Source organism: Sus scrofa, chromosome 2 (genome assembly GCF_054392235.1).
Source record: "Sus scrofa isolate SSC_HxYL_T2T_F1_AM1 chromosome 2, Sscrofa_HxYL_maternal_Yorkshire_Landrace_v2.0, whole genome shotgun sequence".
Classification (NCBI taxonomy): Eukaryota; Metazoa; Chordata; class Mammalia; order Artiodactyla; family Suidae; genus Sus; species Sus scrofa.
The window spans coordinates 160,780,701-160,801,650 of NC_139384.1; the positions used below are offsets into that span (position 1 = coordinate 160,780,701).

Here is a 20,950-nt window from a genome sequence, read left to right on the forward strand (position 1 = left end):
CTAAGGATCTGGTATTGTCACCAGTAAACCAACCTTTTTTTAATTTTAAAAGAATACCAAAAAGTTTTCAAAACCCTTGGTCAAATAGGATCATAGGTCACCATACATTCTTTTAATATCGACTACTTCCTTGATCACATGAACCTGAAATTTATTCTGGTTTCTTTTATATTTCGTAAGCTATTTACTTTATAAGCCTTTACTTTTAAATCTAGGAAATAGAGCTCTCTCATAAATTTAAATTTCACTCTCTCCTGGAGAAAGAGACATCTCACGTGTAATGAGTACACAGACATACAAACAGACATAACTATAGATCTCATAGCTTCACCCTAAAAAGTTATGAATCAGGTATTAAATATAAACTTACTCATTTATAAATAACATTTGGGATAAGATAAATTTGTTGCTTAGATGACTAAGGCGTTGCTATTTGTGGAAAAGACCTGTAAGATTTGTATTTGTCCTTGATAAACCTTAAGGAGGCTATGAATGAGATTGTGGGTGAGGGGGCCGTCCTAGCAGTTTGAGCTTTAAAAGGCTCTTTCCCTCCTTGGTTTCAGGTTTTAGGTAATTGAGCAAATTGGGCTCCGTCTCAGGTTAATGTGAGCTGTATTTACATTTCAGATTTGTACAGATTTGCAAGACAAAGACGGTTGTTTTTAATTCTCCAAAGAACGGGTCTGCCACTTAAATGATATTTAAAGATTGATTTCCCAACTGTATTTTCTCTAATTTGCTTTTATATATCAGTGAGAGATTTCCAACAAACCTGAAATTCGAGACTTCTAGGTTCTAGACTTTTAGGGCTTAATTTATCATGCCTTCGAAAGCTTGTGTAAGAAGTAGAAGGACTTAGGCTCACTTCTTCTCATGAAAACACCAAAAGCATAGCTAACTGGTGAACGACCACTGATAAAAAGACCGGAGTCTACCGGAAAAGATACTGTATGTCTAAAAACAAAGAAGAAGCCACAACAGCACGACAGGAGGGGCACATTCAAGATAAAATCAAATCCCATACTCACCAGGTGGGCACCCCACAAACTGGAAAATAATTATATTGGAGAGGTTCTCCTATAGGAGCGAGAGTTCTTCTGCTTTTAATTCAGTGACTCTTATTCTACGTATGCTTGTACAAGCATCATCACAACCTAATTTTTACAACTTTTCCATCCCAAGCCCCCGTCCACCCGTTCCCCACAACCTGTCCCCTTTGTAACCGTGGTTTCTCAAAGGCTGAGTCTTTTTCTGTTCTGCAAATAAGTTCACTGTATCCTTTTTTTAGATTCCACGTATAAGAGATAGCATATAACGTTTGTCTCTCACTGTCTGACGAACTTCACTTAGTTGATAACTTTTAGGTCCGTCCATGTTGTCGCAAGTGCCATTACTTCCTTCTCTTTGTGGCGCAGTCCTATTCCGTTCTATGTGTGTACCGTATCTTCTTGATGCACTCCTCTGTCCCCGGACACTGAGGTGGCTTCCATGTCTTGGCTGTTGTGTACGGTGCTGTGATGAACACTGGCCTTTGTGTAACTTTTCTAGTCATGGTTTTCTCCCGATAGATGCCCAGGAGTAGGATTGGTGGATTATATGATAATTTTTGGTTTTTTGGTTTTTTTTGTTTGTTTGTTTGTTTTTTTTTTGAGGAATCTCCCTACTGTCTTCCATAGTGGTTGCACCAGTTTATATTCCCCCCAACAGTGTAAGAGGGTTCCCTTTTCTCCACACCCTCTCCAGCATTTACTGTTTGTAGACTTTTGGATGATGGCCATTCTGGCTGGTGTAAGGTGGTCCCTCATCGTGGTTTTGATGTGCGTTTCTCTAATAGTGCGTGGTGGTGAACATCTTCTCATGTGTTTTTTGGCCATCTCTATGTCTTCTTTGGAGAACTGTCTGTTTAGATCTTCTGCCCACTTTTGGATGGGCTTGTTTGTTTCCTTGGTATGGCGCTGCAGGAGGTGGTTGTAAAGTTTGGAGATTAACCCTTTGTCAGTCACTTCATTTGCAGATATTTTCTCCCATTCGGTGGGTTGTGTTTTTGTTTTGTTTAAAGTTTTCTTTGCTGTGCAAAAACTTTTAAGTTTAATTAGGTCCCATTTGTTTATTTTTGTTTCTATTGTCATGACTCTAGGAGGTGGATCTACAAAGATACTGCTGTGGTTTGTGGCAGAGGGTGTTCTGCCTATGTTTTCCTCTAAGAGTTTTATAGTATCTGGTCTTATATTTAGGTCTTTAATCCATTTTAAGTTTATTTTTGTGTATGGTGTTAGGAAGTGTTCTAATTTCATTCTTTTACATGTAGCTGTCCAGTTTTCCCAGCACCACTTATTGAAAGGACTGTCTTTTCTCCACTGTATATTCTTGACTCCTTTGTCATAGATTAATTGATTGTAGGTGCATGGGTTTAATTCTGGGCTTTCTATCCTGTGCCACTGATCTATATTTCTGTATTTGTGACAGTGCCATATTGTTTTTATTACTGTAGCTTTGTAGTATAGTCTGAAGTCAGGGTGCCTGATTCCTCCAGCTCCATTTTTCTTTCTCAGGATGGGTTTGGCTACCTGGGGTGTATTCTGTTTCCAAACAAACTTCAAAATATTCTTTTTCGAGTTCTGTGAAAAATGTCCTTGGTAATTTGATAGGGATGGCATTGAATCTAGATGGCCTTGGGTAGTATAGTCATTTTGATAATATTAACTCTTCCAATCCAAGAGCATGGTATATATTTCCATCTATTTGTGTCATCTTTGATTTCTTTCATCAGAGTCTTACAGTTTTCAGAGTACAAGTCTTTTGTCTCTCTAGGTAGGTTTATTCCTAGGTAGTTAATTTGATGTGATGGTAAATGGTATTGTTTCCCTAATTTCTCTTTCTGATCCTTCATTGATAGTATATGGAAATGCCGTCGATTTCTGTGTATTAATTTTGTATCCTGCACCTTTACCAAATTCATTGATGAGCTCTAACAGTGTTCTGGTAGCAACTTGAGGATGGTCATCTGCAAACAGTGATAATTTTACTTCATCCTTTCCAATTTGGATTTCCTTTTATTTCCTTTTCCTCTCTAATTGCCATAGCTAGGACTTCTAGAACTATGTTGGATAGAAATGGCAAGAGCAGACATCCTTGACTTGTTCCTGACTGTAGTTGGAATTCTTTCAGCTTTTCACCATTGAGAATGATGTTAGCTGAGGGTTTGTTAAATACAGCCTTTATGTTGAGGTAGGTTCCCTCTATGCTGACTTATATCTAGGTCTTTAATCCATTTTGCGTTTATTTTTGTGTATGGTGTTAGGGAGTGTTCTAATTTCATTCTTTTCCATGTGGCTGTCCAGTTTTCCCAGCACCACTTATTGAACAAGCTGTCCTTTCTCCATTGTATATTCTTGCCTCCTTTGTCATAGATTAGTTGGCTGTAGGTGCATGGGTTTAATTCTGGGCTTTCTATCCTGTTCCACTGATCTATATTTCTGTCTTTGTGCCAGTACCATGTGGTTTTGATGATTGTTGCTTTGTAGTATAGTCTGAAGTCCAGTAACCTGATTCCTCCAGCTCCACAGATTGCTAGTATTTTGATGAGGAGTTTTGCATCTCTGTTCATGAGTGATATTGGTCCGTAATTTTCCTTTTTTGTGATATCTTTGGTTTTGGTATCAGGGTGATGGTGGCCTCATAGAATGAGTTTGGAAGCGTTCTTTCCTCTACAATTTTTTGGAATAGTTTCAAAAGGACAGGAATTAAGTCTTCTTTAAATTTTTTATAGAATTCCCATGTGAAGCCATCTGGTCCTGGACTTTTGTTTGTTGGAAGTGGTTTGTTTGTTTGTTTGTTTGTTTTATGGTTGTACTCATAGTACATGGACATTCTCAGGCTAGGGGTCAAATTAGAGCTGTAGCTGCTGCCTTATACCACAGCTCACGGCAGTGCCGGATCCTTAACCCACTGAGCAAGGCTAGGGATCAAACCTGCGTCCTGATGGATATTAGTTGGGTTCATTACCACTGAGCCACAATAGGAACTGCTGTTGGAAGTTTATTTTTTAATCCCATTTTCAATTTCAGTACTAGTGATTGGTCCCTTCATCTTTTCTATTTCTTCTTGGTTTAGTCTTAAAGTTGTCCATTTCTTCTAGACTGTCCATTTCATTGGCATATGGTTTCTCAGAGTAGTCTCTTATGATCCTTTGTATTTCCATGATACCTGTTGTAACTTCTCCTTTTTCACTTCTGATTCTTATTTTTTATTTTATTTTATTTTTGCCTTTTTCTAGGGCCGCATCCATGGCATATGGAGGTTCCCTGGCTAGGGGTCTAATCAGAGCTGTAGCCACCAGCCTACACCAGAGCCACAACAATGCAGGATCCAAGCCGCGTCTCCAACCCGCATCACAGCTCATGGCAATGCCAGATCCTTAACCCAGTGAGCTGTGCCAGGGATTGAACCCACATCCTCATGGTTCCTAGTCAAATTTGTTAACCACTGCACCACAACAGGAACTCCTCTTCTAATTTTATTGATTTGAGTCCTCTCTCTTTTTTTCTTGATGAGTCTAAAAGTTTATCAATTTTGTTGATACTTTCAAATAACCAGCATTTGGTTTCATTGATCCTTTCTATTGTTTTCTTCATTTCTATTTCATTTATTTCTGCTCTGATATTTATTTCTTTCCTTCTGCTAACTTTGGGTTTTGTCTGTTCTTCTCCCTCTAGTTGCTTTAGATGTAAAGTCAGGTTCTTTATTTGAGGTTTTTCTTGTTTCCTGAGATAGGCTTGTATTGCTATGAACTTCCCTCTTAGAACTGCTTTTGCTGCATTTCATAGGTTTTGGATTGCTGTGTCTTTGTTGTCATTTGCTTCTAGGTATTTTTTAACTTCCTCTCTGATTTCTTCAGTGATCCATTGGTTGTTCAGTAGCATGTTGTTTAGTCTCCATGTGTTTGTGCTTTTTGCAGTCTTTTTCTTGTTGTTGATTTCCAGTCATGGAGTGTTGTGGTCAGAAAAGATGCTGGATATGATTTCCATTTTCTTAAATTTACTGAGGCTTGATTTATGGCTCAGAATGTGATCTCTTCTAGGAATGTTCCACATGCACTTGAGAAGAATGTGCATTTTTCTGCTTTTGGATGGAATATTTTATAAATATCAATTAAGTCCATCTGGGCTAATGCATCATTTAAGGCCTGTGTTTCCTTGCTGATTTTGTCTGGATGATCTATCCATTGCTGTAAGTGGGGTGTTAAAGTCCCCCACTGTTACTGTGTTACTGTCAGTTTCTCCTTTTAAGGTTGTTAGCAGTTGCCTTATATATTGAGGTGTTCCTATGTTGGGTGCATATATATTTACAATCATTGTATTTTCTTCTTGCATTCAGTAGTATTGTAGCCTTTCTTGCTTCTGATGTCTGCCCCCCTTGTGGCTGATCCTTTGATCATTATGTAATGTCCCTCTTTGTCTCTTGTAATATTCTTTAAGGTTTATTTTGTCTGATATGAGTATTGCTACTCCAGCTTTTTTTTTTCTTTTATTCCCATTTGCATGGAATATTTTCTTCCATCCTCTCACATTCAATTTGTATGTGGTCCTAGAACTGAAGTGGGTCTCTTGAAGACAGCATATATATGGGTATCCTTTTTGTATCCATTCATTTTGTATCCATTCAGCCAGTCTGTATCTTTTGGTTGGAGCATTTAGTCCATTTACATTTAAGGTAATTATTGATATGTGTGTTTTTATTGCCATTTTGTAAATTGTTTTGGATTTGTTTTTGTTGGTGTTTTTCTTTCCTTCTTCTTTTATTATCTTCTCTTGTGGTTTTATGACTATCTTTAGTGTTGTGTTCGGATTGCTTTTTTATTTGTGTGTGTATCTATTGTAGATTTTCTGTTTCCAGTTACCATGAGATTTTGATATAGGAATCTATATGTATACAAAATTGTTTTAAGGTGCTGGTCTCTTAATTGCATCTCCAGTATCCTGCATTTCTACCCTCCTCTTCTCATGGTTGCTGGTTTTGGTAGCATATTTGCGTGTGGATGACTTCCTACCTTTACTATACATTTGCCTTTACTAGTGAGCTTTCTAATTTTCTTCTTTCTAGTTGTGGCCTTTTCCTTTCAACCTAGTTCCTTTAGTGGTTGTTGTACAGCTTGTTTAGTGGTGCTGAATTCTCTTAGCTTTTACTTGTCTATAAAGCTTTTGATTTCTCCTTCAAACCTGAATGAGAGCCTTGCTGGGTAGAGTAATCTTGGTTGGAGGTTTTCTCATCACTTTAAGTATACTGTGCCGCTCCCTTCTGAAAAAAAATCAGCTGATAACCTTCTTGGAGTTCCCTTGTAAGTTATTTGTTTCTTTTTCCTAGGTGCTTTCCATATTTTCTCTTTGTCTTTAATTTTGGTCAGTTTGATTATTATGTGGTTCGGGGTGTTCCTCCTTAGCTTTATTTTATATGGTACTCATTGTGCTTCCTGGATTCGAGTGAATGATTCCTTTCCCATGGTAGGGAAGTTTTCGGCCATTATCTCTTCAAATATTTTCCCTGGCCCTTCCTCTCTCTTCTTCTTCTGGCACCCCTATAATGCAGATGTTGATGCATTTAAAGTTGTCCCAGAGTTCTCTTGAATATCTTTTCAATCTTCTTTCTCTTTTCTATTCCGTGTCAGTGATTTCTACCAGTCTGTCTTCCACCTCGTTTATTCATTCTTCTGCATCCTATATTCTGCTGTTGGTTCTCTCTAGTGAATTTGTATTTGTTATTGTATTTTACATCTCTGCTTGCTTAACTTTTAAACCTTCTGTTTCTTTGTTCAGTATTTCTTGTAATTTATCAATCTTTTTCTCCAGCTTATTTCCAAGATCATGAATCATCTTCAGTATCATCAGTCTAAAGTCTTTTTCATGGAAGTCGATAATCTCCAGATCACTTAGCCGTTTTTCTGGGGTTTCTTCTTGTTCCTTCATCTGGATCATATTTCTCTGCCTTTTCATTATGTGTAGAATTTTCTGTGGTCTCCTTTCACATTCAGTAGTATTGTAGCCTCTCTTGCTTCTGATGTCTGCCCCCCTTGTGGCTGAAGTTGGTACAGGGGCTTGTTTCAGGCTTCACTGGTAGGTGGAGCTGATTCTTAACCCACTGGTGAGTGGGGCTTTGCCTCTGGGTGTGATTAGAGGCGGCTGTGTTCCTAGGAGGACTTGAGGCAGCCTGCTCGTTGATGGGCAGGGCTGTGTTTCCAACCTGGTTTGTTGTTTGGCCTGGGGCTTCTCAGACCTGGTGCATGGGGCCAGATTTTTCCAAAATGGCCACATCTAGAGGAGTTCATGCTGATGGTTATTCCCTATATCTTTGCCTCCAATGTCCTTCCCCCACAATGAGCCACAGTCACACACACACACACACACACACACACACACACACCTGTTGTTTTCCCAGGAAATCATCCAAGATCCACAGGTATGATCGAGATTCAAATGGAGTCTCTGCTTTGCCCTAGGACCCAGTGTACTTGAAGCCTGTTGGTGTCCTCATAGAGTGATGTCTTTGTTTCCCCCAGTCCTGTGGAACTCCTGTGCATAAGCCCCACTGGCCTTCAAAGCCAAATGTTCTGGGGCTTCTCCTCCCAATGCCGGATCCCCAGGTGTGAGAACCTGACATAGAGCTTAGAACTCTCACTCCTTTTGGAGAGCCTCTATGGTAGTTATTTTCCAGTCTCTGGGTTGCCCACCTGATGGGTATAGGGTTGTTTATATTGCAAAAGCACCCCCTCCCCACCGTCTTGATGTGGCTTCTTATTTGTCTTTTGGTGTAGGACATCTTTTTTGGTAGTTTCCAGTCTATTTTGTTCAGCAGTTAGTTGTAATTTGGTCTTTTCCTGAGAGGTAAGCTCCAGTCCTTCTACTCCGCCATACTAATCCTGTCTAGGGGTGAGAGTTCTGAGCTCCACAGCAGGCTCTCTAGCCTTGGGGTCTGGCATTGGGAGGGATTCCCAGAACATTTGGCTTTAAAGGCCAGCAGGGCTTGATCACAGGAGCTCCACAGAACTGGGAGAAACAGAAACTCCACTCTTGAAGGGCACACACAAGCTCTCATGCACATCAGGACCCAAGGGAAAAGCAGTGATTTCATAGGACCCTGGACCAGACCTACCTGCTGGCTTTGGAGGGTCTCTGGGGGAGGCAAGGGCCAACAGTGGCTCACTGTGGGGACAAAGACCCTGGTGGCATACGTACCAGGGAGTACTCATAGGCATGAACTCTCCTGGAGGCTGCCATTTTGACACCAAGACCTGGCCCCACCCAAGAGCCTATAGATGCCAATGTTCGTTCACCTCAGGCCAAAAAACCAAAAGGTCAGGAACAAAGCCCCACTCATCAACAGACAGGCTGCCTAAAGTCTTCCTGAACCGCAGCTTCATCTAAACACACCCCTTGACACAATCCTGCCCACCAGAGGGACAAGGCAAGCTCCATCCACCAATGGGCAGGCACCAGGGATCCTTCACAAGCCTCTAGACTAACGTTACTCACCAGAGGGAAGACATCAGAAGCAAGAGGAACCACAGTCCTGCATCCTGGAGGACATAAACTGCAAAAACAGAACACTGGACAGAATGAGATGGCAACAGAATCTGTTCCAGACCAAGGAACCAGAAGGACAATGAAATGAAGTGAAGATAGACAAAGTTACCTGAAAAAAAATTCCGAATAATGATAGGAAGGATGATCCAAGATCTCAGAAAAAGGATGATCCAAGATTTCAGAAAAAGATCTCAGAAAAAGAAGATACAAGAAGTGCTTAATAAAGAGCTAGAAGATAAAAAAAGCAAATAGATTGAACAATACAGTAACTGAAATGAAAAATACACTAGAAGGAATCAATAGTGAAATAAATGAGGCAGAAGAACAGATAAGTGAGCTGGAAGACAGAAAATGGTGGATATCACTGCCACAGAGGGGAATAAAGGAAAAAGAAAAAGACATGAGGACACAAAAAGATACATGCATGCCTATGTTCACTGCAGCACTATTCACAAGAGCCGAGACATGGAAACAACCTAAATGCTCATTGACAGATGATTGGATTAGGAAGATGTGGTATATATACAAGATGGAATACTACTCAGCCATAAAAAAGAACAAAATAGTGCCATTTGCAGCAACATGGATGGAACTAGATATTATCATACTAAGTGAAGTAAGAAAGAAAGACAAATATTATATGATATCACTTATATCATATAGATATATGTAGAATCTAAAATATGGCACAAATGAACCTGTCTACAAAACAGAAATAGACTCACAGACATGGAAAACAGACTTGTGGTTGCCAAGGGGGCAGGGGAGGGAGATGAGCTGGAACTCTGGGGTAATAGATGAAAGCTATTACACTTAGAAGAGACAGACAGTAAGGTCCTACTGTATAGCACCAGGAATTATATCTAATCTCCTGGGATAGACCATGATGGAAAATAATCTAAAAAAGAGAATATAGGAGTTCCCGTCGTGGCGCAGTGGTTAATGAATCCGACTAGGAACCATGAGGTTGCAGGTTTGATCCCTGCCCTTGCTCAGTGGGTTAACGACCCGGCACTGCCATGAGCTGTGGTGTAGGTTGCAGACGCGGCTCGGATCCCGCGTTGCTGTGGCTCTGGTGTAGGCCGGTGGCTACAGCTCCGATTGGACCCCTAGCCTGGGAATCTCCATATGCTGCGGGAGCAGCCCAAGACCAAGAAATAGCAAAAAAAGACCAAAAAATAAATAAATAAATAAATAAGAGAATATAGGAGTTCCCACTGTGGCGCAGTAGGTCAATGATCTGGCTTGTCTTTGGCAAAGCCAGTTCATTCCAGGCCTGGCACAATGGGTTAAGGATCCAGTGTTACTGCAGGTGTAGCCAAAAACAGAGGGAAAAAAAGAGAGAGAAAATGTATATATATGTATGACTGAGTCACATTGCTATGCAGCACAAACTGGCACAACATTGTAAATCAACTGTAATAAATTTTTAAATAAATTTTTTTTAAAATGAGGACAGTTTAAAAAACCTCTGGGACAATATTAAATGCACCAACATTCACATTATAAGGGTCCCAGAAGGAGAAGAGAAAAGGGGTCCAAGAAAATATTTGAAGAGATAATAGCTGAAAACTTCCCTAACAAAATCCTGTGAAATCAGATTGTTGTGATCATTATACAACTACAGATGTGATAAATTCATTTGAGTAATAAAAAAAAAGAAAGAAAAGGAAAAAAAAAGAAAACTTCCCTAACACAGGAAAGGATATAGTCATCCAGGTCCAGGAAGCTTGGAGAGTCCCATACAGGATAAACCTAAGGAGGAATATACTGAGACACATACTAATCAAATGGACAAAAATTAAAGATAAAAACATTAAGAGAAACAAGGGAATAACAATAAATAATATACAAAGGAATCTCCATAAGGCTATCAGCTGATTTTTCAGCAGAAACTCTGCAGGCAAGAAGGGAGTTGCTACACTTAAAATGATAAAAAGGAAAGACCAATAGCCAAGAATACTCTAGCTGGCAAATACCTTGTTGAGATTCTACAGAGAAATCAAAAATTTTACAGACAAGCAAAAGCTAAGAGAATTCAGCACCACCAAACCAGCTTTACAGCAAACGCTAAAGGATCATCTCTGTGTGGAAAAGAAAAGGCCCCAATAGAAACAAGAAACTTACAAATGGGAAAGCTCACCAGTAAAGGCAAACATACAATAAACACAGAAAGTCATCCACATACAAATATATCAAAACCAGTGACCATGAGAAGAGGAGCGTACAAATGCAGGATACTGGGGATAATACCTTTGAAATTAAGAGGCCAGCACCTTAAAACAGTCTGTGTATGCGTGTGGAGAGAGAGAGAGAGGTGTGTGGGGGGGAACTGTATGTCAAATCCTTATGGTAACTACAAACCAAAAATCTACAACATTAAAAAGGCCATATATGATAAACATGTATTCAAGAGTGAAAAGCTGAAAGCATTTCCTCTAAAATCAGGAAGAAGACAAGAATGTCCTCTCTCACCACTTTTATTCAGAATAATTTTGGAAGTACCAGCCATGGCAATTAGAGAAGAAAAGTAAACAAAAGGAGTCCAATTTGGAATAGAAGAAGTTACTCTGTTACTACTTGCAGATGACAAAGAAAATTTGGAGGATGCTACCAAAAAAACTATTAGAGCTCATCAATGAATTTGGTAAAGTTTCAGAATATAAATCTAATACACACAAATCTGTTGTATTTCTATACAGTAGCAAGAAACAATCAGAAAGAGAAATTAAGGAAACAATCCCATTTACCACTGCATCAAAAAGGAAAAAATACCTAGGAATAAACCTACCTAAACAGGCAAAAGATCTGAAAACTGTAAGACGCTGATGAAAGAAACTGAAGATGACACAAACGAGTGGCAAGATTTACCATGTTCTTTGGTTGAAGCATCAATATTGTCAAAACAAGTGTACTTCCCAAAGCAATCTACAGATTCAGTGTAATCCCAATCAAATTACCAAGGGCATTTCTTATAGAAGTAGAACAAAAATTTTTTAAATTCCTATGGATACATAAAAACTCTGAATATCTAAAGCAATCCTGAAAAAGAAAAATGGAGCTGAAGGAACCAGGGTCCCTGACTTCAGACTATACTGCAAAGCTACAGTCATCAAAACAGTATGGTACTGGAACAAAACAGAAATCTAGCTCAATGGAACAGAAGAGAAAGCTCAAAAATAAACCCAAGCACCTATGGTCAATTAACTGCTGACAAAAGAGACAAAAATAATACCATGGAGAAAAGACAGTCCCTTCAAGAAGTGGTGCTGGAGAAACTGGAGAGCTTCATGTAAAAGAATGAGATGAGAACATTCTCTTGACACCACACACAAAAATAAACTCAAAATGGATTAAAGACCTAAATGGAGGACCCGGCACTATAAAACTCTTAGAGGAAAACCCAGGAAGGACACTTTTTGACATAAATCTCAGCAATATCTTTTTGGATCTCTTAGGGTAGTGAAAATAAAAACAAAAATGAACAATATAAACAAATGGGACCTAATTAAATTTAAAAGCTTTGCACAGCAAAGGAAACCATAAACAAACTGAAAAGACAGCCTGCAGAACGGGAGAAAATATTTGCAAACAATGCAACTGACAAAGTACCAATCTCCAAGATATACGAACAGCTCATGCAGCTCAGTATCAAAAAAACAAACAACGCAATTGAAAAATGGGCAGAAGACCTAAATAGACATTTCTCCAAAGAAGACATACCGATGGCCAAAAAGTACATGAAAAGATGCTCAGCATCATTCATGATTAGGGAAATGCAAATCAAGACCATAATGAGTTGGCACCTCACACTGCTCAGAACGGCCATCAGCAAAATGTCTGTAAACAATAAATGCTGGAGTTCCCGTCGTGGCGCAGCGGAAACGAACCCGACTAGGAACCATGAGGTTGCAGGTTCGATCCCTGGCCTCACTTAGTAGGTTAAGGATCCGCTGTGGCTGTGGCTGTGGCGTAGGCCGGCAGCTATGGCTCCGACTAGACCCCTAGCCTGGGACCCTCCATATGCTGCGGGTGCAGTCCTAAAAAGACAAAAGACAAAAAAAAAAAAAAAAAACACAGTAAATGCTGGAGGGAGTTTGCGTGTTGGCACAGCAGTTTAAGGGCCTGGCATTGTTTCAGCGGCAGCCTGGGTTTGATTCCCGGTCGGGTGCAGTGGGTTAAGGATCTGCTGTTGCCACAGCTGTGGAGTAGGTTGAACCTGTGGCTCAGATCCAACCTCTGGCCTGGGAATTTCCATGTGCCAGGGCTGCAGCCAAAACAACAATAAACGCTGGAGAGTGTGTGGAGAAAAGGGGACCCTCCCAGTGTAAACTGGTGCAGCCACTATGGAAAACAGCATGAGATTCCATAAAAAACTAAAAAGAGAGATACCATATGATCCAGCAGTCCTACTCCTGGGCATCTATCCAGAGAAAACCTTAAGTCAGAAGATACATGCAGGAGTTCCCCTGTGGCTCAGCAGGTTATGATTCCAACTAGTATCCCCCCTGTTTGCTATAGTTGCTCCCAGTTTTTGCTTTATAGCTATGGGCTCAGTTAAGGGTTTCCTCTAGTGTGCTTAAACTGTTTCCGGGGGGCAGATTCATTTGCCTAGTCTTAGGAGGCACCCCCAGTGAAACTCTGTCCCACAGGGTAATTAAAAGAGAAGGAACCAACGTGTATAAAGCCCATTTATCTGTACCAACTTTTATAAACCTGCATCTCAATTCTATCAACCTTTATACCTTTAATTTCCACTAGGACTCAGTCTCCGAGGAGTCCTGAGGCTTTCTTTTCTTTTTATTCCCCAAGTATGCATTTTGTATGAAAGGCTCTGGGGTCCCCAGTGAGGGGCTGAGCCAAGGGACTTTAGTCAATCTTTTAACTTACATAATTGGCCCCAAGTTGCCCCAAGTAATTGTTGGTCACGTAGCTCAGGATAATTCTTTTCGGGCTGTTTATATGTATGTTTTTAAATGGGGTAAATAGAGTGAACTTGTTTGGGGCCCTTTAATGCCAGAGACCAGAGGGAGCCCCTGGTTCCATCCCGCCTTGGGTAAAGTTGATCGATCCCACTGACATCTGTTCTTATTTATCCCATTTGTAAAATTAATTTTTTTCTACGTGCCCACAGTATGCAGAGGTTTGATGTGGGATCTCGGTTCCCAGACCAGGGGTTGAACCTGGGCCGCAGCAGGGAAAGGGCTGAGTCTCAACCACTAGACCATTAGGGAACTCCCAATTTATCCCTCATTTAAATAACCATCTAAAGATTTCTTTACTGGAGTTCCAGGTGCGGCTCAGCGGGTTATGAACCCAACTAGCATCCATGAAGATGCGGGTTTGATCCCTGGCCTCACCCTGTGGGTTAAGGATCTGGCGTTGCCTTGAACTGCAGCATAGGTTGCAGACACGGCTCAGATCCTGCATTGTGGCTGTGGTGTAGGCCAGAGGCTACAGCTCTGATTCAACCCCTAGCCTGGGACCCTCCATATGCCAAGGGTGCAGCCCTAAAAAGATAAAAGACAAAAAAAAAAAAAAAGTTTCCTTAGCCTGATTCATATTCATATGTGCACATGTTTCCATAGGATGGGAAAACAGCCTTTCCTTTAGTTTCTTAGCACCTATGGCAGGACAAGGCAGGAATTTGGGGATTTATTTACTTTTGGGGATAGATTCTTCAAAATTTCCACCTTTGGGGGAAGAAGTCTTTAAACTTTGTCTTCTCTTTTTCTTACTTCCTTATTCATCAACCTAATTAACATGAATTATCTTCATGTCTTACTAACATCCGAAAGACTCACTGAGAGGAAGCAGAGACCACAAATGAGGCTTCCCAGAGCGGTCTGCCAGTCTGCTGTTGTCAGTTGAGGGAGTTCTTAGCTTAAACGTCTATCTTTCTCCATCTTCTAGTTTTTTGTTTTTTTTTTTTTCCTTATAAGTAACTCATGAAACAGCTCTCTCAAAACTTACAAATTTAGAAGTTTCTCTTATATGAAGGCTCCATCGTTTGGCTGTTAACAAGATATGTCTTAATAGTGACTCAAATCACTAAGACCCAAGAGGAGTCCCCACAAGAGAGGTGAAGGACTAGCCTTGAGAAGATCTCGGCGGTTCACTCGGAATGTCCAGGAAGGGAAAGACCTCTGTCTCCCGCTGCCACGAGGAAGGTCAAGATGGCCTGAGAGTTGGACAGTCAGACAAACCCTGCTCAGAATCCGGGTCTGTTTCACTGGCTGCCAAATGTACACAGAGATGTCCCTTCCGGATGGCAAAGACCCAGTACCCAGACACAGGGCACACAGACACGATGCCCGAGAGACACAGACACAGACACGGTGCCCGAGAGACACAGACACACCCGACGCAACCAGACAAACACCGAGAAAATCAGCAAGGACATTTGCATCTCGAAGACACAGGGAGAGAAATGCAAGTTCCCCCTGAAAGGACTGTTGTTTCTTTAAGATCAGAATTCTGAAAAGATGTTTTTATCAGACCATCTTTTTCTCCGACTTAACTGCGGAGACAGCAAAAGAGCCCCCGTCTTAGTTACTCTAATTCCCAACCGCGTAACCCTCGTAAGTAGGCGATTCCTACGTCCACAGCTCTGGCGGGGGTATCAGGTGGAAGCTGGCAGCTGGTCTTCCTTTTCCTTCTTGGTGTGAGAGCTCTGTTCCCATCCCAAGGTCAGTGTGTCAAGACAGAGTGGCCGGGGATGACCCTGTGGGGAGCTGATGCGCTGTCCGAAAGCCCCTCTGGCTTTTCCCCGGGTCGCTTCAGCCCCGTGGGCTTCGGGAGCCTGGGGCCACCGCGGGGCTCTGCTGCGCCACCGCCAGCTCTTGGCGGGTCCCCGGCAGGAGAGTCCAGTGCGGAAGCGTGGGCGTCCCCACAGGGTGGCCGCAGGGGACGGGGACCAGGCCTCGCCTCCCTACTCCTCCCCTTTCCCTCCCGGCGCCTGGGAAAGCCGTGCCCGGCCCGACGAGCTCTCTCTTCTTCGGAGTTGAAAGCCCTCGGGAGGTATCTTCCCTGTGACGCCGACAAACCCCAGGAAGGTAGCCCGTTCCGGGAACCGCAGCCGGCCAGTCTTCCTCCCAGTGACCCGAGTCCAGCCCCCTGGGTGTCTCTCGACGGGGCCTTCCCCGGTCTGACAGCTGAGGGCAGCCCATTCAGTGTCCGTGCGGAGCAAGAGCATCTGCCCAGTGTCTGCACCTGAGCATGAGCCAAGCACCTCTTCTTGAAACCAAGTTTCCAGGAGGACCTCCTGCGCCTCCAGAGAGGCGTTTAACACCACCGAATAAAACCTAGAATCAGCAGCCAATAATGAGAGATGGAGAAGCACGGGAGACTCACCCGGTGCATCTGGACGCTCGGAGGAGAGGCCCGAGCCACCTCCGCAGGTACCTCGGCTCTGGAGGCTGCTGCGTTCCGGCAAAGGAGAGAAGCCTGCTCTGCATCCCTCTGCGGTCACCAAAAGTGTAGACTGAAAAAAAAAAAAAAAAGGCCCAACCTAAAAGTTGAGAATTAGGGTTTTTTCAGTGGACACACTGAGGACTCAAGCCCTGGAGACAGCCTCTCAGACAGCTCTGAGGACCGGTGCAAAAACAAGGGGCCAGGATACACAGGAGTCTTTGTTAAAGCAGAAGAAACATCAGTAAGTCCAGCATGGAAAGACTGCTGCTCATGAAAGAAAGAACAGACATCTCGTCAGGAACTCGGCGCGTTTCCGTGTGTGGGCGGATAAGGGGTCTGCGCTCAAATCCAGATCCATCCCTTTGATCGGCGCCTCGACTCTCTGGGGTCTATCCTGTTTCCCTCCATCCTGGGTCCCCTGAGGGCACACCGGCGGAGGGGCTGCAGAGGGGTGGCTGGATGGCTGCGACGTCTTTGTCTACGGATAGGGCAGGTGGCACTCTTTGTTCACAGACACATCAATTCCACTCCTAGGCCCAGACCCAGAAGGCCTGAAAACTGGTTCTCAAGTAACAGTGTACACGCAGCTTCACAGCAGTTCTGCTTAACAGCTGGAGGTGAAGCAGCACAGATGTCCAGCAGCTGATAGGAACCTTCGAAACACTATGCTTAGTCGAAAGCCAGACGCAGCAGCCCCCGTGCTGTGCCGTGCCATTTATATGAAGCATCCAGAAGAGGTGACTCCATAGAGCCAGAACACAGACTGGTGATGGCCAGGGCCGGGGAGCGGGAAGGAGGAGTGGCCGTTTCGTGGGTGGAAGGCCTCCTTTAGGGGAGACAGAAGTGCCCGGGAACCACACAGAGGTAGCCGTTAGACAACTTCAGGAATGTGCTAAATGCCATTGTTATTTGTTCACGTTGAAATGGTTAATTGTATGTGAGGTGAGTTTCCTGTAGTTTTTTTTTAAAAAGACGATGGATGCCAGCACCTCCCGGCCAGAGCCGCCTCCCAGCGCCCACCAGTCACCGCGGCCAGGCCGGATTCTATGCCCACCGCCAGCCCAACCCCCCGCCCCGACCACAGGGCTACTTGTGGGGGAGAAATGAGGTCCCCAAAGGAAAACCCGGGTGCCACAAGGAGAGGGGGCGGCCGGGAAGGCCAGAGACTGCCAGAGGCTCACTCGAGGGAGTGTGGTCCCTCAGCCTCCCCCACGTCTTTCTCACTCGTCTCACCCTCTGCTGCCCCAGCTCCAGAGCGGAATTGGCCGCCTGATTCTGAAAGAAGAGATGAGGGCCCGGTCCAGCTCCTACGCAGACCCCTGGGCCCCGCCGCGGAGCTCCACCAGCAGCCGGGAGGCCCTGCACACCGCTGGCTGCGAGCTGTCCCTCAACGGCTGTAAGCTCCGCCTGGGCTCGGGGCGTGGGTGGGCGGGCGGGCGCCTTCTTCCCCATCCGTTCTGCCCTAAGTCTCACCAGCGTCTAGAAGGCAGACTTGGCGAGGGCCTGTACTGGGCACCAGGTAAGGCCTTGCTCTGTCCTGAGCCTCCCTGCCGCTGCCATGTGTCACCTGAAGCCATGACTCCCAGTCAGGTTCCAGGCAAAGAAAAGCCTCTTCTGATGGTCTGAATGGCTCAGAGAAAATGGGGCTGCTGCTTGAGGTAGCGAGCCTCCCATCACTGGAGGGAGAAAAGCAGAGGCCTGGCTAAGCGCCTGGCCCTGAGCAGCTCTCTCTGGACACACCCCTGCCCGCCTGCCTCCTCTCCTACCTCTGTGAGATTCGGCCCTACCAGGAAGTGCCGTCAGGTCAACACTTGATGGGTAATAAAAGGAGCATCTTTATCAGGCGTCTGCAGAGACGTCATCCCAGCGCTCTCGGTCCTCAGCGAGACGCGCAACGGAGCAGGGTTATTATCACCCACTTTATAGATGACGGACGTCAGGTTAAGCGTCCTGCCCAGGCGCGGAAAGCCAGCTAAGTGACAGAGCCAGGATCAGACCCAAGTAAGGGTGGCCCTTGGGTCCTTAGCTTTTCCCTCTTTGCCCGGCGGCCCTTGACGCTAGGTGAGACCAGCGATGGCAGCGGTGGTGGTGATGAAGCCAGTTCCGGTGAGGGTTTGTGTCTGTGTGAAGAACTCGACTGTGTGGTGTCACATGTTCTCCACAATAACCCATAAAGGAGACACTGTCCCTCCCCATTTTACAGAAAGAAAACCGAAGCATGACTTACGTGTCTCAAGCTACGTATCCAAGGGCCCGGCCGGGATGAACTGATGAGCCGGTTCCCTGTTTGGCCACTGGGGGGCACTCATTTCAACCCTGGGCCCTGGGCTCTGGGCAGCACACTAGGGCTGCTCCTAATTCAGCCTCATTCCGTGGCATTTGTGCAGCATTTATCACAGAGCCCCCAGTGCACCAGGTGCCAGGCTGCGAGTGGGCGGGGACAGGAGGGTGGGGTCCTGGTGGGTCAGAAATGGGCCGGCCATCTCTGTCTCCGTGACACTCACCCCCAGCTTCGCTCTCTTGCAGCCCCTCGGTCCCACTACCTGGCTGACAGCGGTAAGTTCTGCCTCCCCCCTTCAGCCCATCCTGTTCTGTGACGGCCGGAGCTGAGTCAGCTCAGGTCCCCTTAGCCTGGGATGACCAGACGACATCCATGTCCCCACATGGTCCTCCGGGGGAGGAGTCCACTGCATGTGTCTGGAAGATGTGCGCCTTCAGCTTTGGTGCTGGAGCCGGGGTTTGCGTGCCCAGCGGCTCTCGCATGCACGTGGGAGCCTGCCTGTCTCAGTTCTCAGCTCAACTCCAGTTCCGGAGCCCTTGTCCAGAGCCACCCTGGGCCACAACACGTGCACCCGTCACGGAGGGTGGATAGGCTAGAAGACTCTGGGAGTGGGTCCTGTGGTTGGGCCGAGAATTCTGCCAGGGCGAGGCACCCTGAGGTGGCCCGCTGCTCTGAGAGCTGGGGAAGGAGCCCTGGCCCCCGCCCACCCCTTCTCACCAGGTTAGGCAGCAACACTGGCCATGTGCAGCTGGTGGCCTCAGGGAGAGGAGACCCTGGCTCGGGGCTCCTGGTCATTGTCTTGGCTCCTTCTTTTCAGATCCCCTCATCTCCAAATCCGCTTCCCTGCCTGCCTACAGAAGAAACGGGCTGCACAGGGTAAGAGAGGCCGTGCGGGAGACAGTGTCCCCAGGAAGTGCCCTGTTCCTGCCGCAGCTCATGGGTGATGACTTATGGGTGAAGCCTGGACGGGGGCCTTGGGCTGGAGGGCATCTGCCAAAAAGCGCCTCTGGGTGAGGCTGGGAGCAGCCAGTCCTTAAGGCAGCGCTGCCCCAGGCCGGGCCCTTCACCAGCTCGCTCTCACTGTAAGGTAGTTACGACTCTTCCTCAAGCCTGTTCGGAGGAGGGGGGGTGCGGGGCCTGCTCACGTTCGCTCTCCTAGGAGGGCAGAGCCAGGAGCCGAGCCCAGGCCCGCTGTCCCTGCAGCCCAGCCCTGAGTGCCGGCTCTGCTCCCCAGCCGTGGCTCTGAGCGCTCTGATGCTCTGCAGTGAAAGCCTCCACGGAAGCTGCGGGTCGGCGCAAGAGCCGAAAGGGAATGAAAAACCCGTCTTGTTGGCAAAAGGAGAGGCTCTGTGACCAGACGGGATAGGGGAAGCGCAGGGACCCGGAAATGACGCTTACTCACTGCGCACCTACTAAGTGCCAGGCACTGCTCTGGGTGCAGGGGGCCCTGCAGCGAATACATCTGCTGCTCCCGTGCATCTCCCGTGCTACCCAGGGATACAGACAACCAACCAGTGCACGTGCGACCCCAAGGCAGTGGTCGCAGGATGGAGGACAGGACAAGGAGGGGGAGCGAGGTTAGGGAGGGGACTGCAAACAAAGGCCCGAGTGCAGGGGGGTCCCTCGCTGTGCTGACACCAGCAGGAGCCACCAGCGAGCGGGAAGCACAGCGTCACAGTCCGTGGGCTGGGAGGACACCCGGCTGGGATGGAGGGAGCCAGAGGTGTCACTAGGGCTCTGTGCACCAGCAAGGACTTGTGTACCGGTGAGGACTCGTCTCCCGCAAGGCGCTACGCCACCCACCTCGGGTCTGTAATGGGCTCTCTCTGGGGCAGAGACGAGACTGCAGGTGACAGAATGGTAGCCCTGTTAAGAGACGATTTTAGGGGCTCCGAGCCCCCTGGTAGAGCGATGCCGTGGCCGTAACGACCAGTCCCCGGCTGCGGTACACACAGACCCCGTCCCTTCAACACACCCTGAGCCGAGACGTTTGCTCGTGAACAGATCTTACTGAGGGCCTTTTGTGCATGCCAGGCACTGCCCTGGTGCCTGGAATAGGTACCTCGGTGACCCAACAAAACATAGCCCCTGTCTCTGGAGCTTGCACTCTGGGAGGGAGGAGCTGCGCGAGCAGGAACAAGATGCAAGTCACGCTTTACACGAGGTGGGGGCGGAAGTGAGCAGGGGAAGGGGGCTGGGAGTGGGCAGCTCGCACAGTGCGGATCCAGGGCTGCCGGGGCAGACACTGCAGTGGTGAAAGAGAACGTGAGCTGTGATTCACCAGCCCCGAGTGTGTGCCAGACCGGGCACCAGGGGCTGGCAGTGCGTTAGGCCACCCCGACCTGAGACCGAGGCTTCCGAGTCGGCCCCGTGTCCCAGCAGCCCGCCCCGTCCATGCTCTCGAGATGGGTGAGTATTTCCGGGAGGCAGAGGTGAGCCTGCCTCAGGCCAGCCCTGCTTCTGTCCCCCCCGCAGACGCCCAGCGCGGACCTGTTCCACTACGACAGCATGAATGCCGTCAACTGGGGCATGCGAGGTGGGTGCGGCCTCGGCCGGGACTCCTCAGGGCCCCCTTCTCATGCGCTGCTCCTCACGGCCTGGCCTTGGACGGATGCTGGCCCCGTGCTGGGCTCCGTCCAAACCCTGAGCGCCTTTCCCTCCCGCCCCCTCCCTCGTCCCA

The 20,950-nt window shown here is 46.3% G+C and overlaps 2 protein-coding genes across 56 annotated transcripts in view; one reads left to right on the top strand and one right to left on the bottom strand.

The window, feature by feature from the left end:
- The window catches only part of ABLIM3 (actin binding LIM protein family member 3), a 128,618-nt gene that overhangs the window by 99,314 nt on the left and 8,354 nt on the right, over nt 1–20,950 (top strand). For 21 of the 50 annotated variants that reach the window (XR_014839080.1, XR_014839067.1, XR_014839070.1 and 18 more), the window contains 4 exons: nt 17,238–17,385; nt 18,516–18,545; nt 19,088–19,146; nt 20,746–20,806. Coding sequence is in view for 23 of the 50 variants with exons in the window: in XM_085015052.1 (XP_084871178.1) it covers nt 17,238–17,385; nt 18,516–18,545; nt 19,088–19,146; nt 20,746–20,806 (298 nt within the window). In the remaining 27 variants the exon portion in view is untranslated. Of the gene's footprint in view, nt 1–17,237; nt 17,386–18,515; nt 18,546–19,087; nt 19,147–20,717; nt 20,811–20,950 lie in introns of all 50 variants that reach the window. The other 29 variants (XR_014839081.1, XR_014839085.1, XR_014839092.1 and 26 more) reach the window with 3 other exon arrangements.
- Nucleotides 1–20,950, bottom strand: part of LOC106509605 (uncharacterized) — a 126,443-nt gene that overhangs the window by 3,038 nt on the left and 102,455 nt on the right. For 3 of the 6 annotated variants that reach the window (XR_014839096.1, XR_014839103.1, XR_014839101.1), the window contains exon 3: nt 15,930–16,059. The exons of 2 other annotated variants lie outside the window; for them this stretch is intronic. The gene's annotated coding sequence lies outside the window, so the exon portion shown is untranslated. Of the gene's footprint in view, nt 1–14,380; nt 14,460–15,559; nt 16,060–20,950 lie in introns of all 6 variants that reach the window. One more of the 6 variants, XR_014839102.1, reaches the window with a different exon arrangement.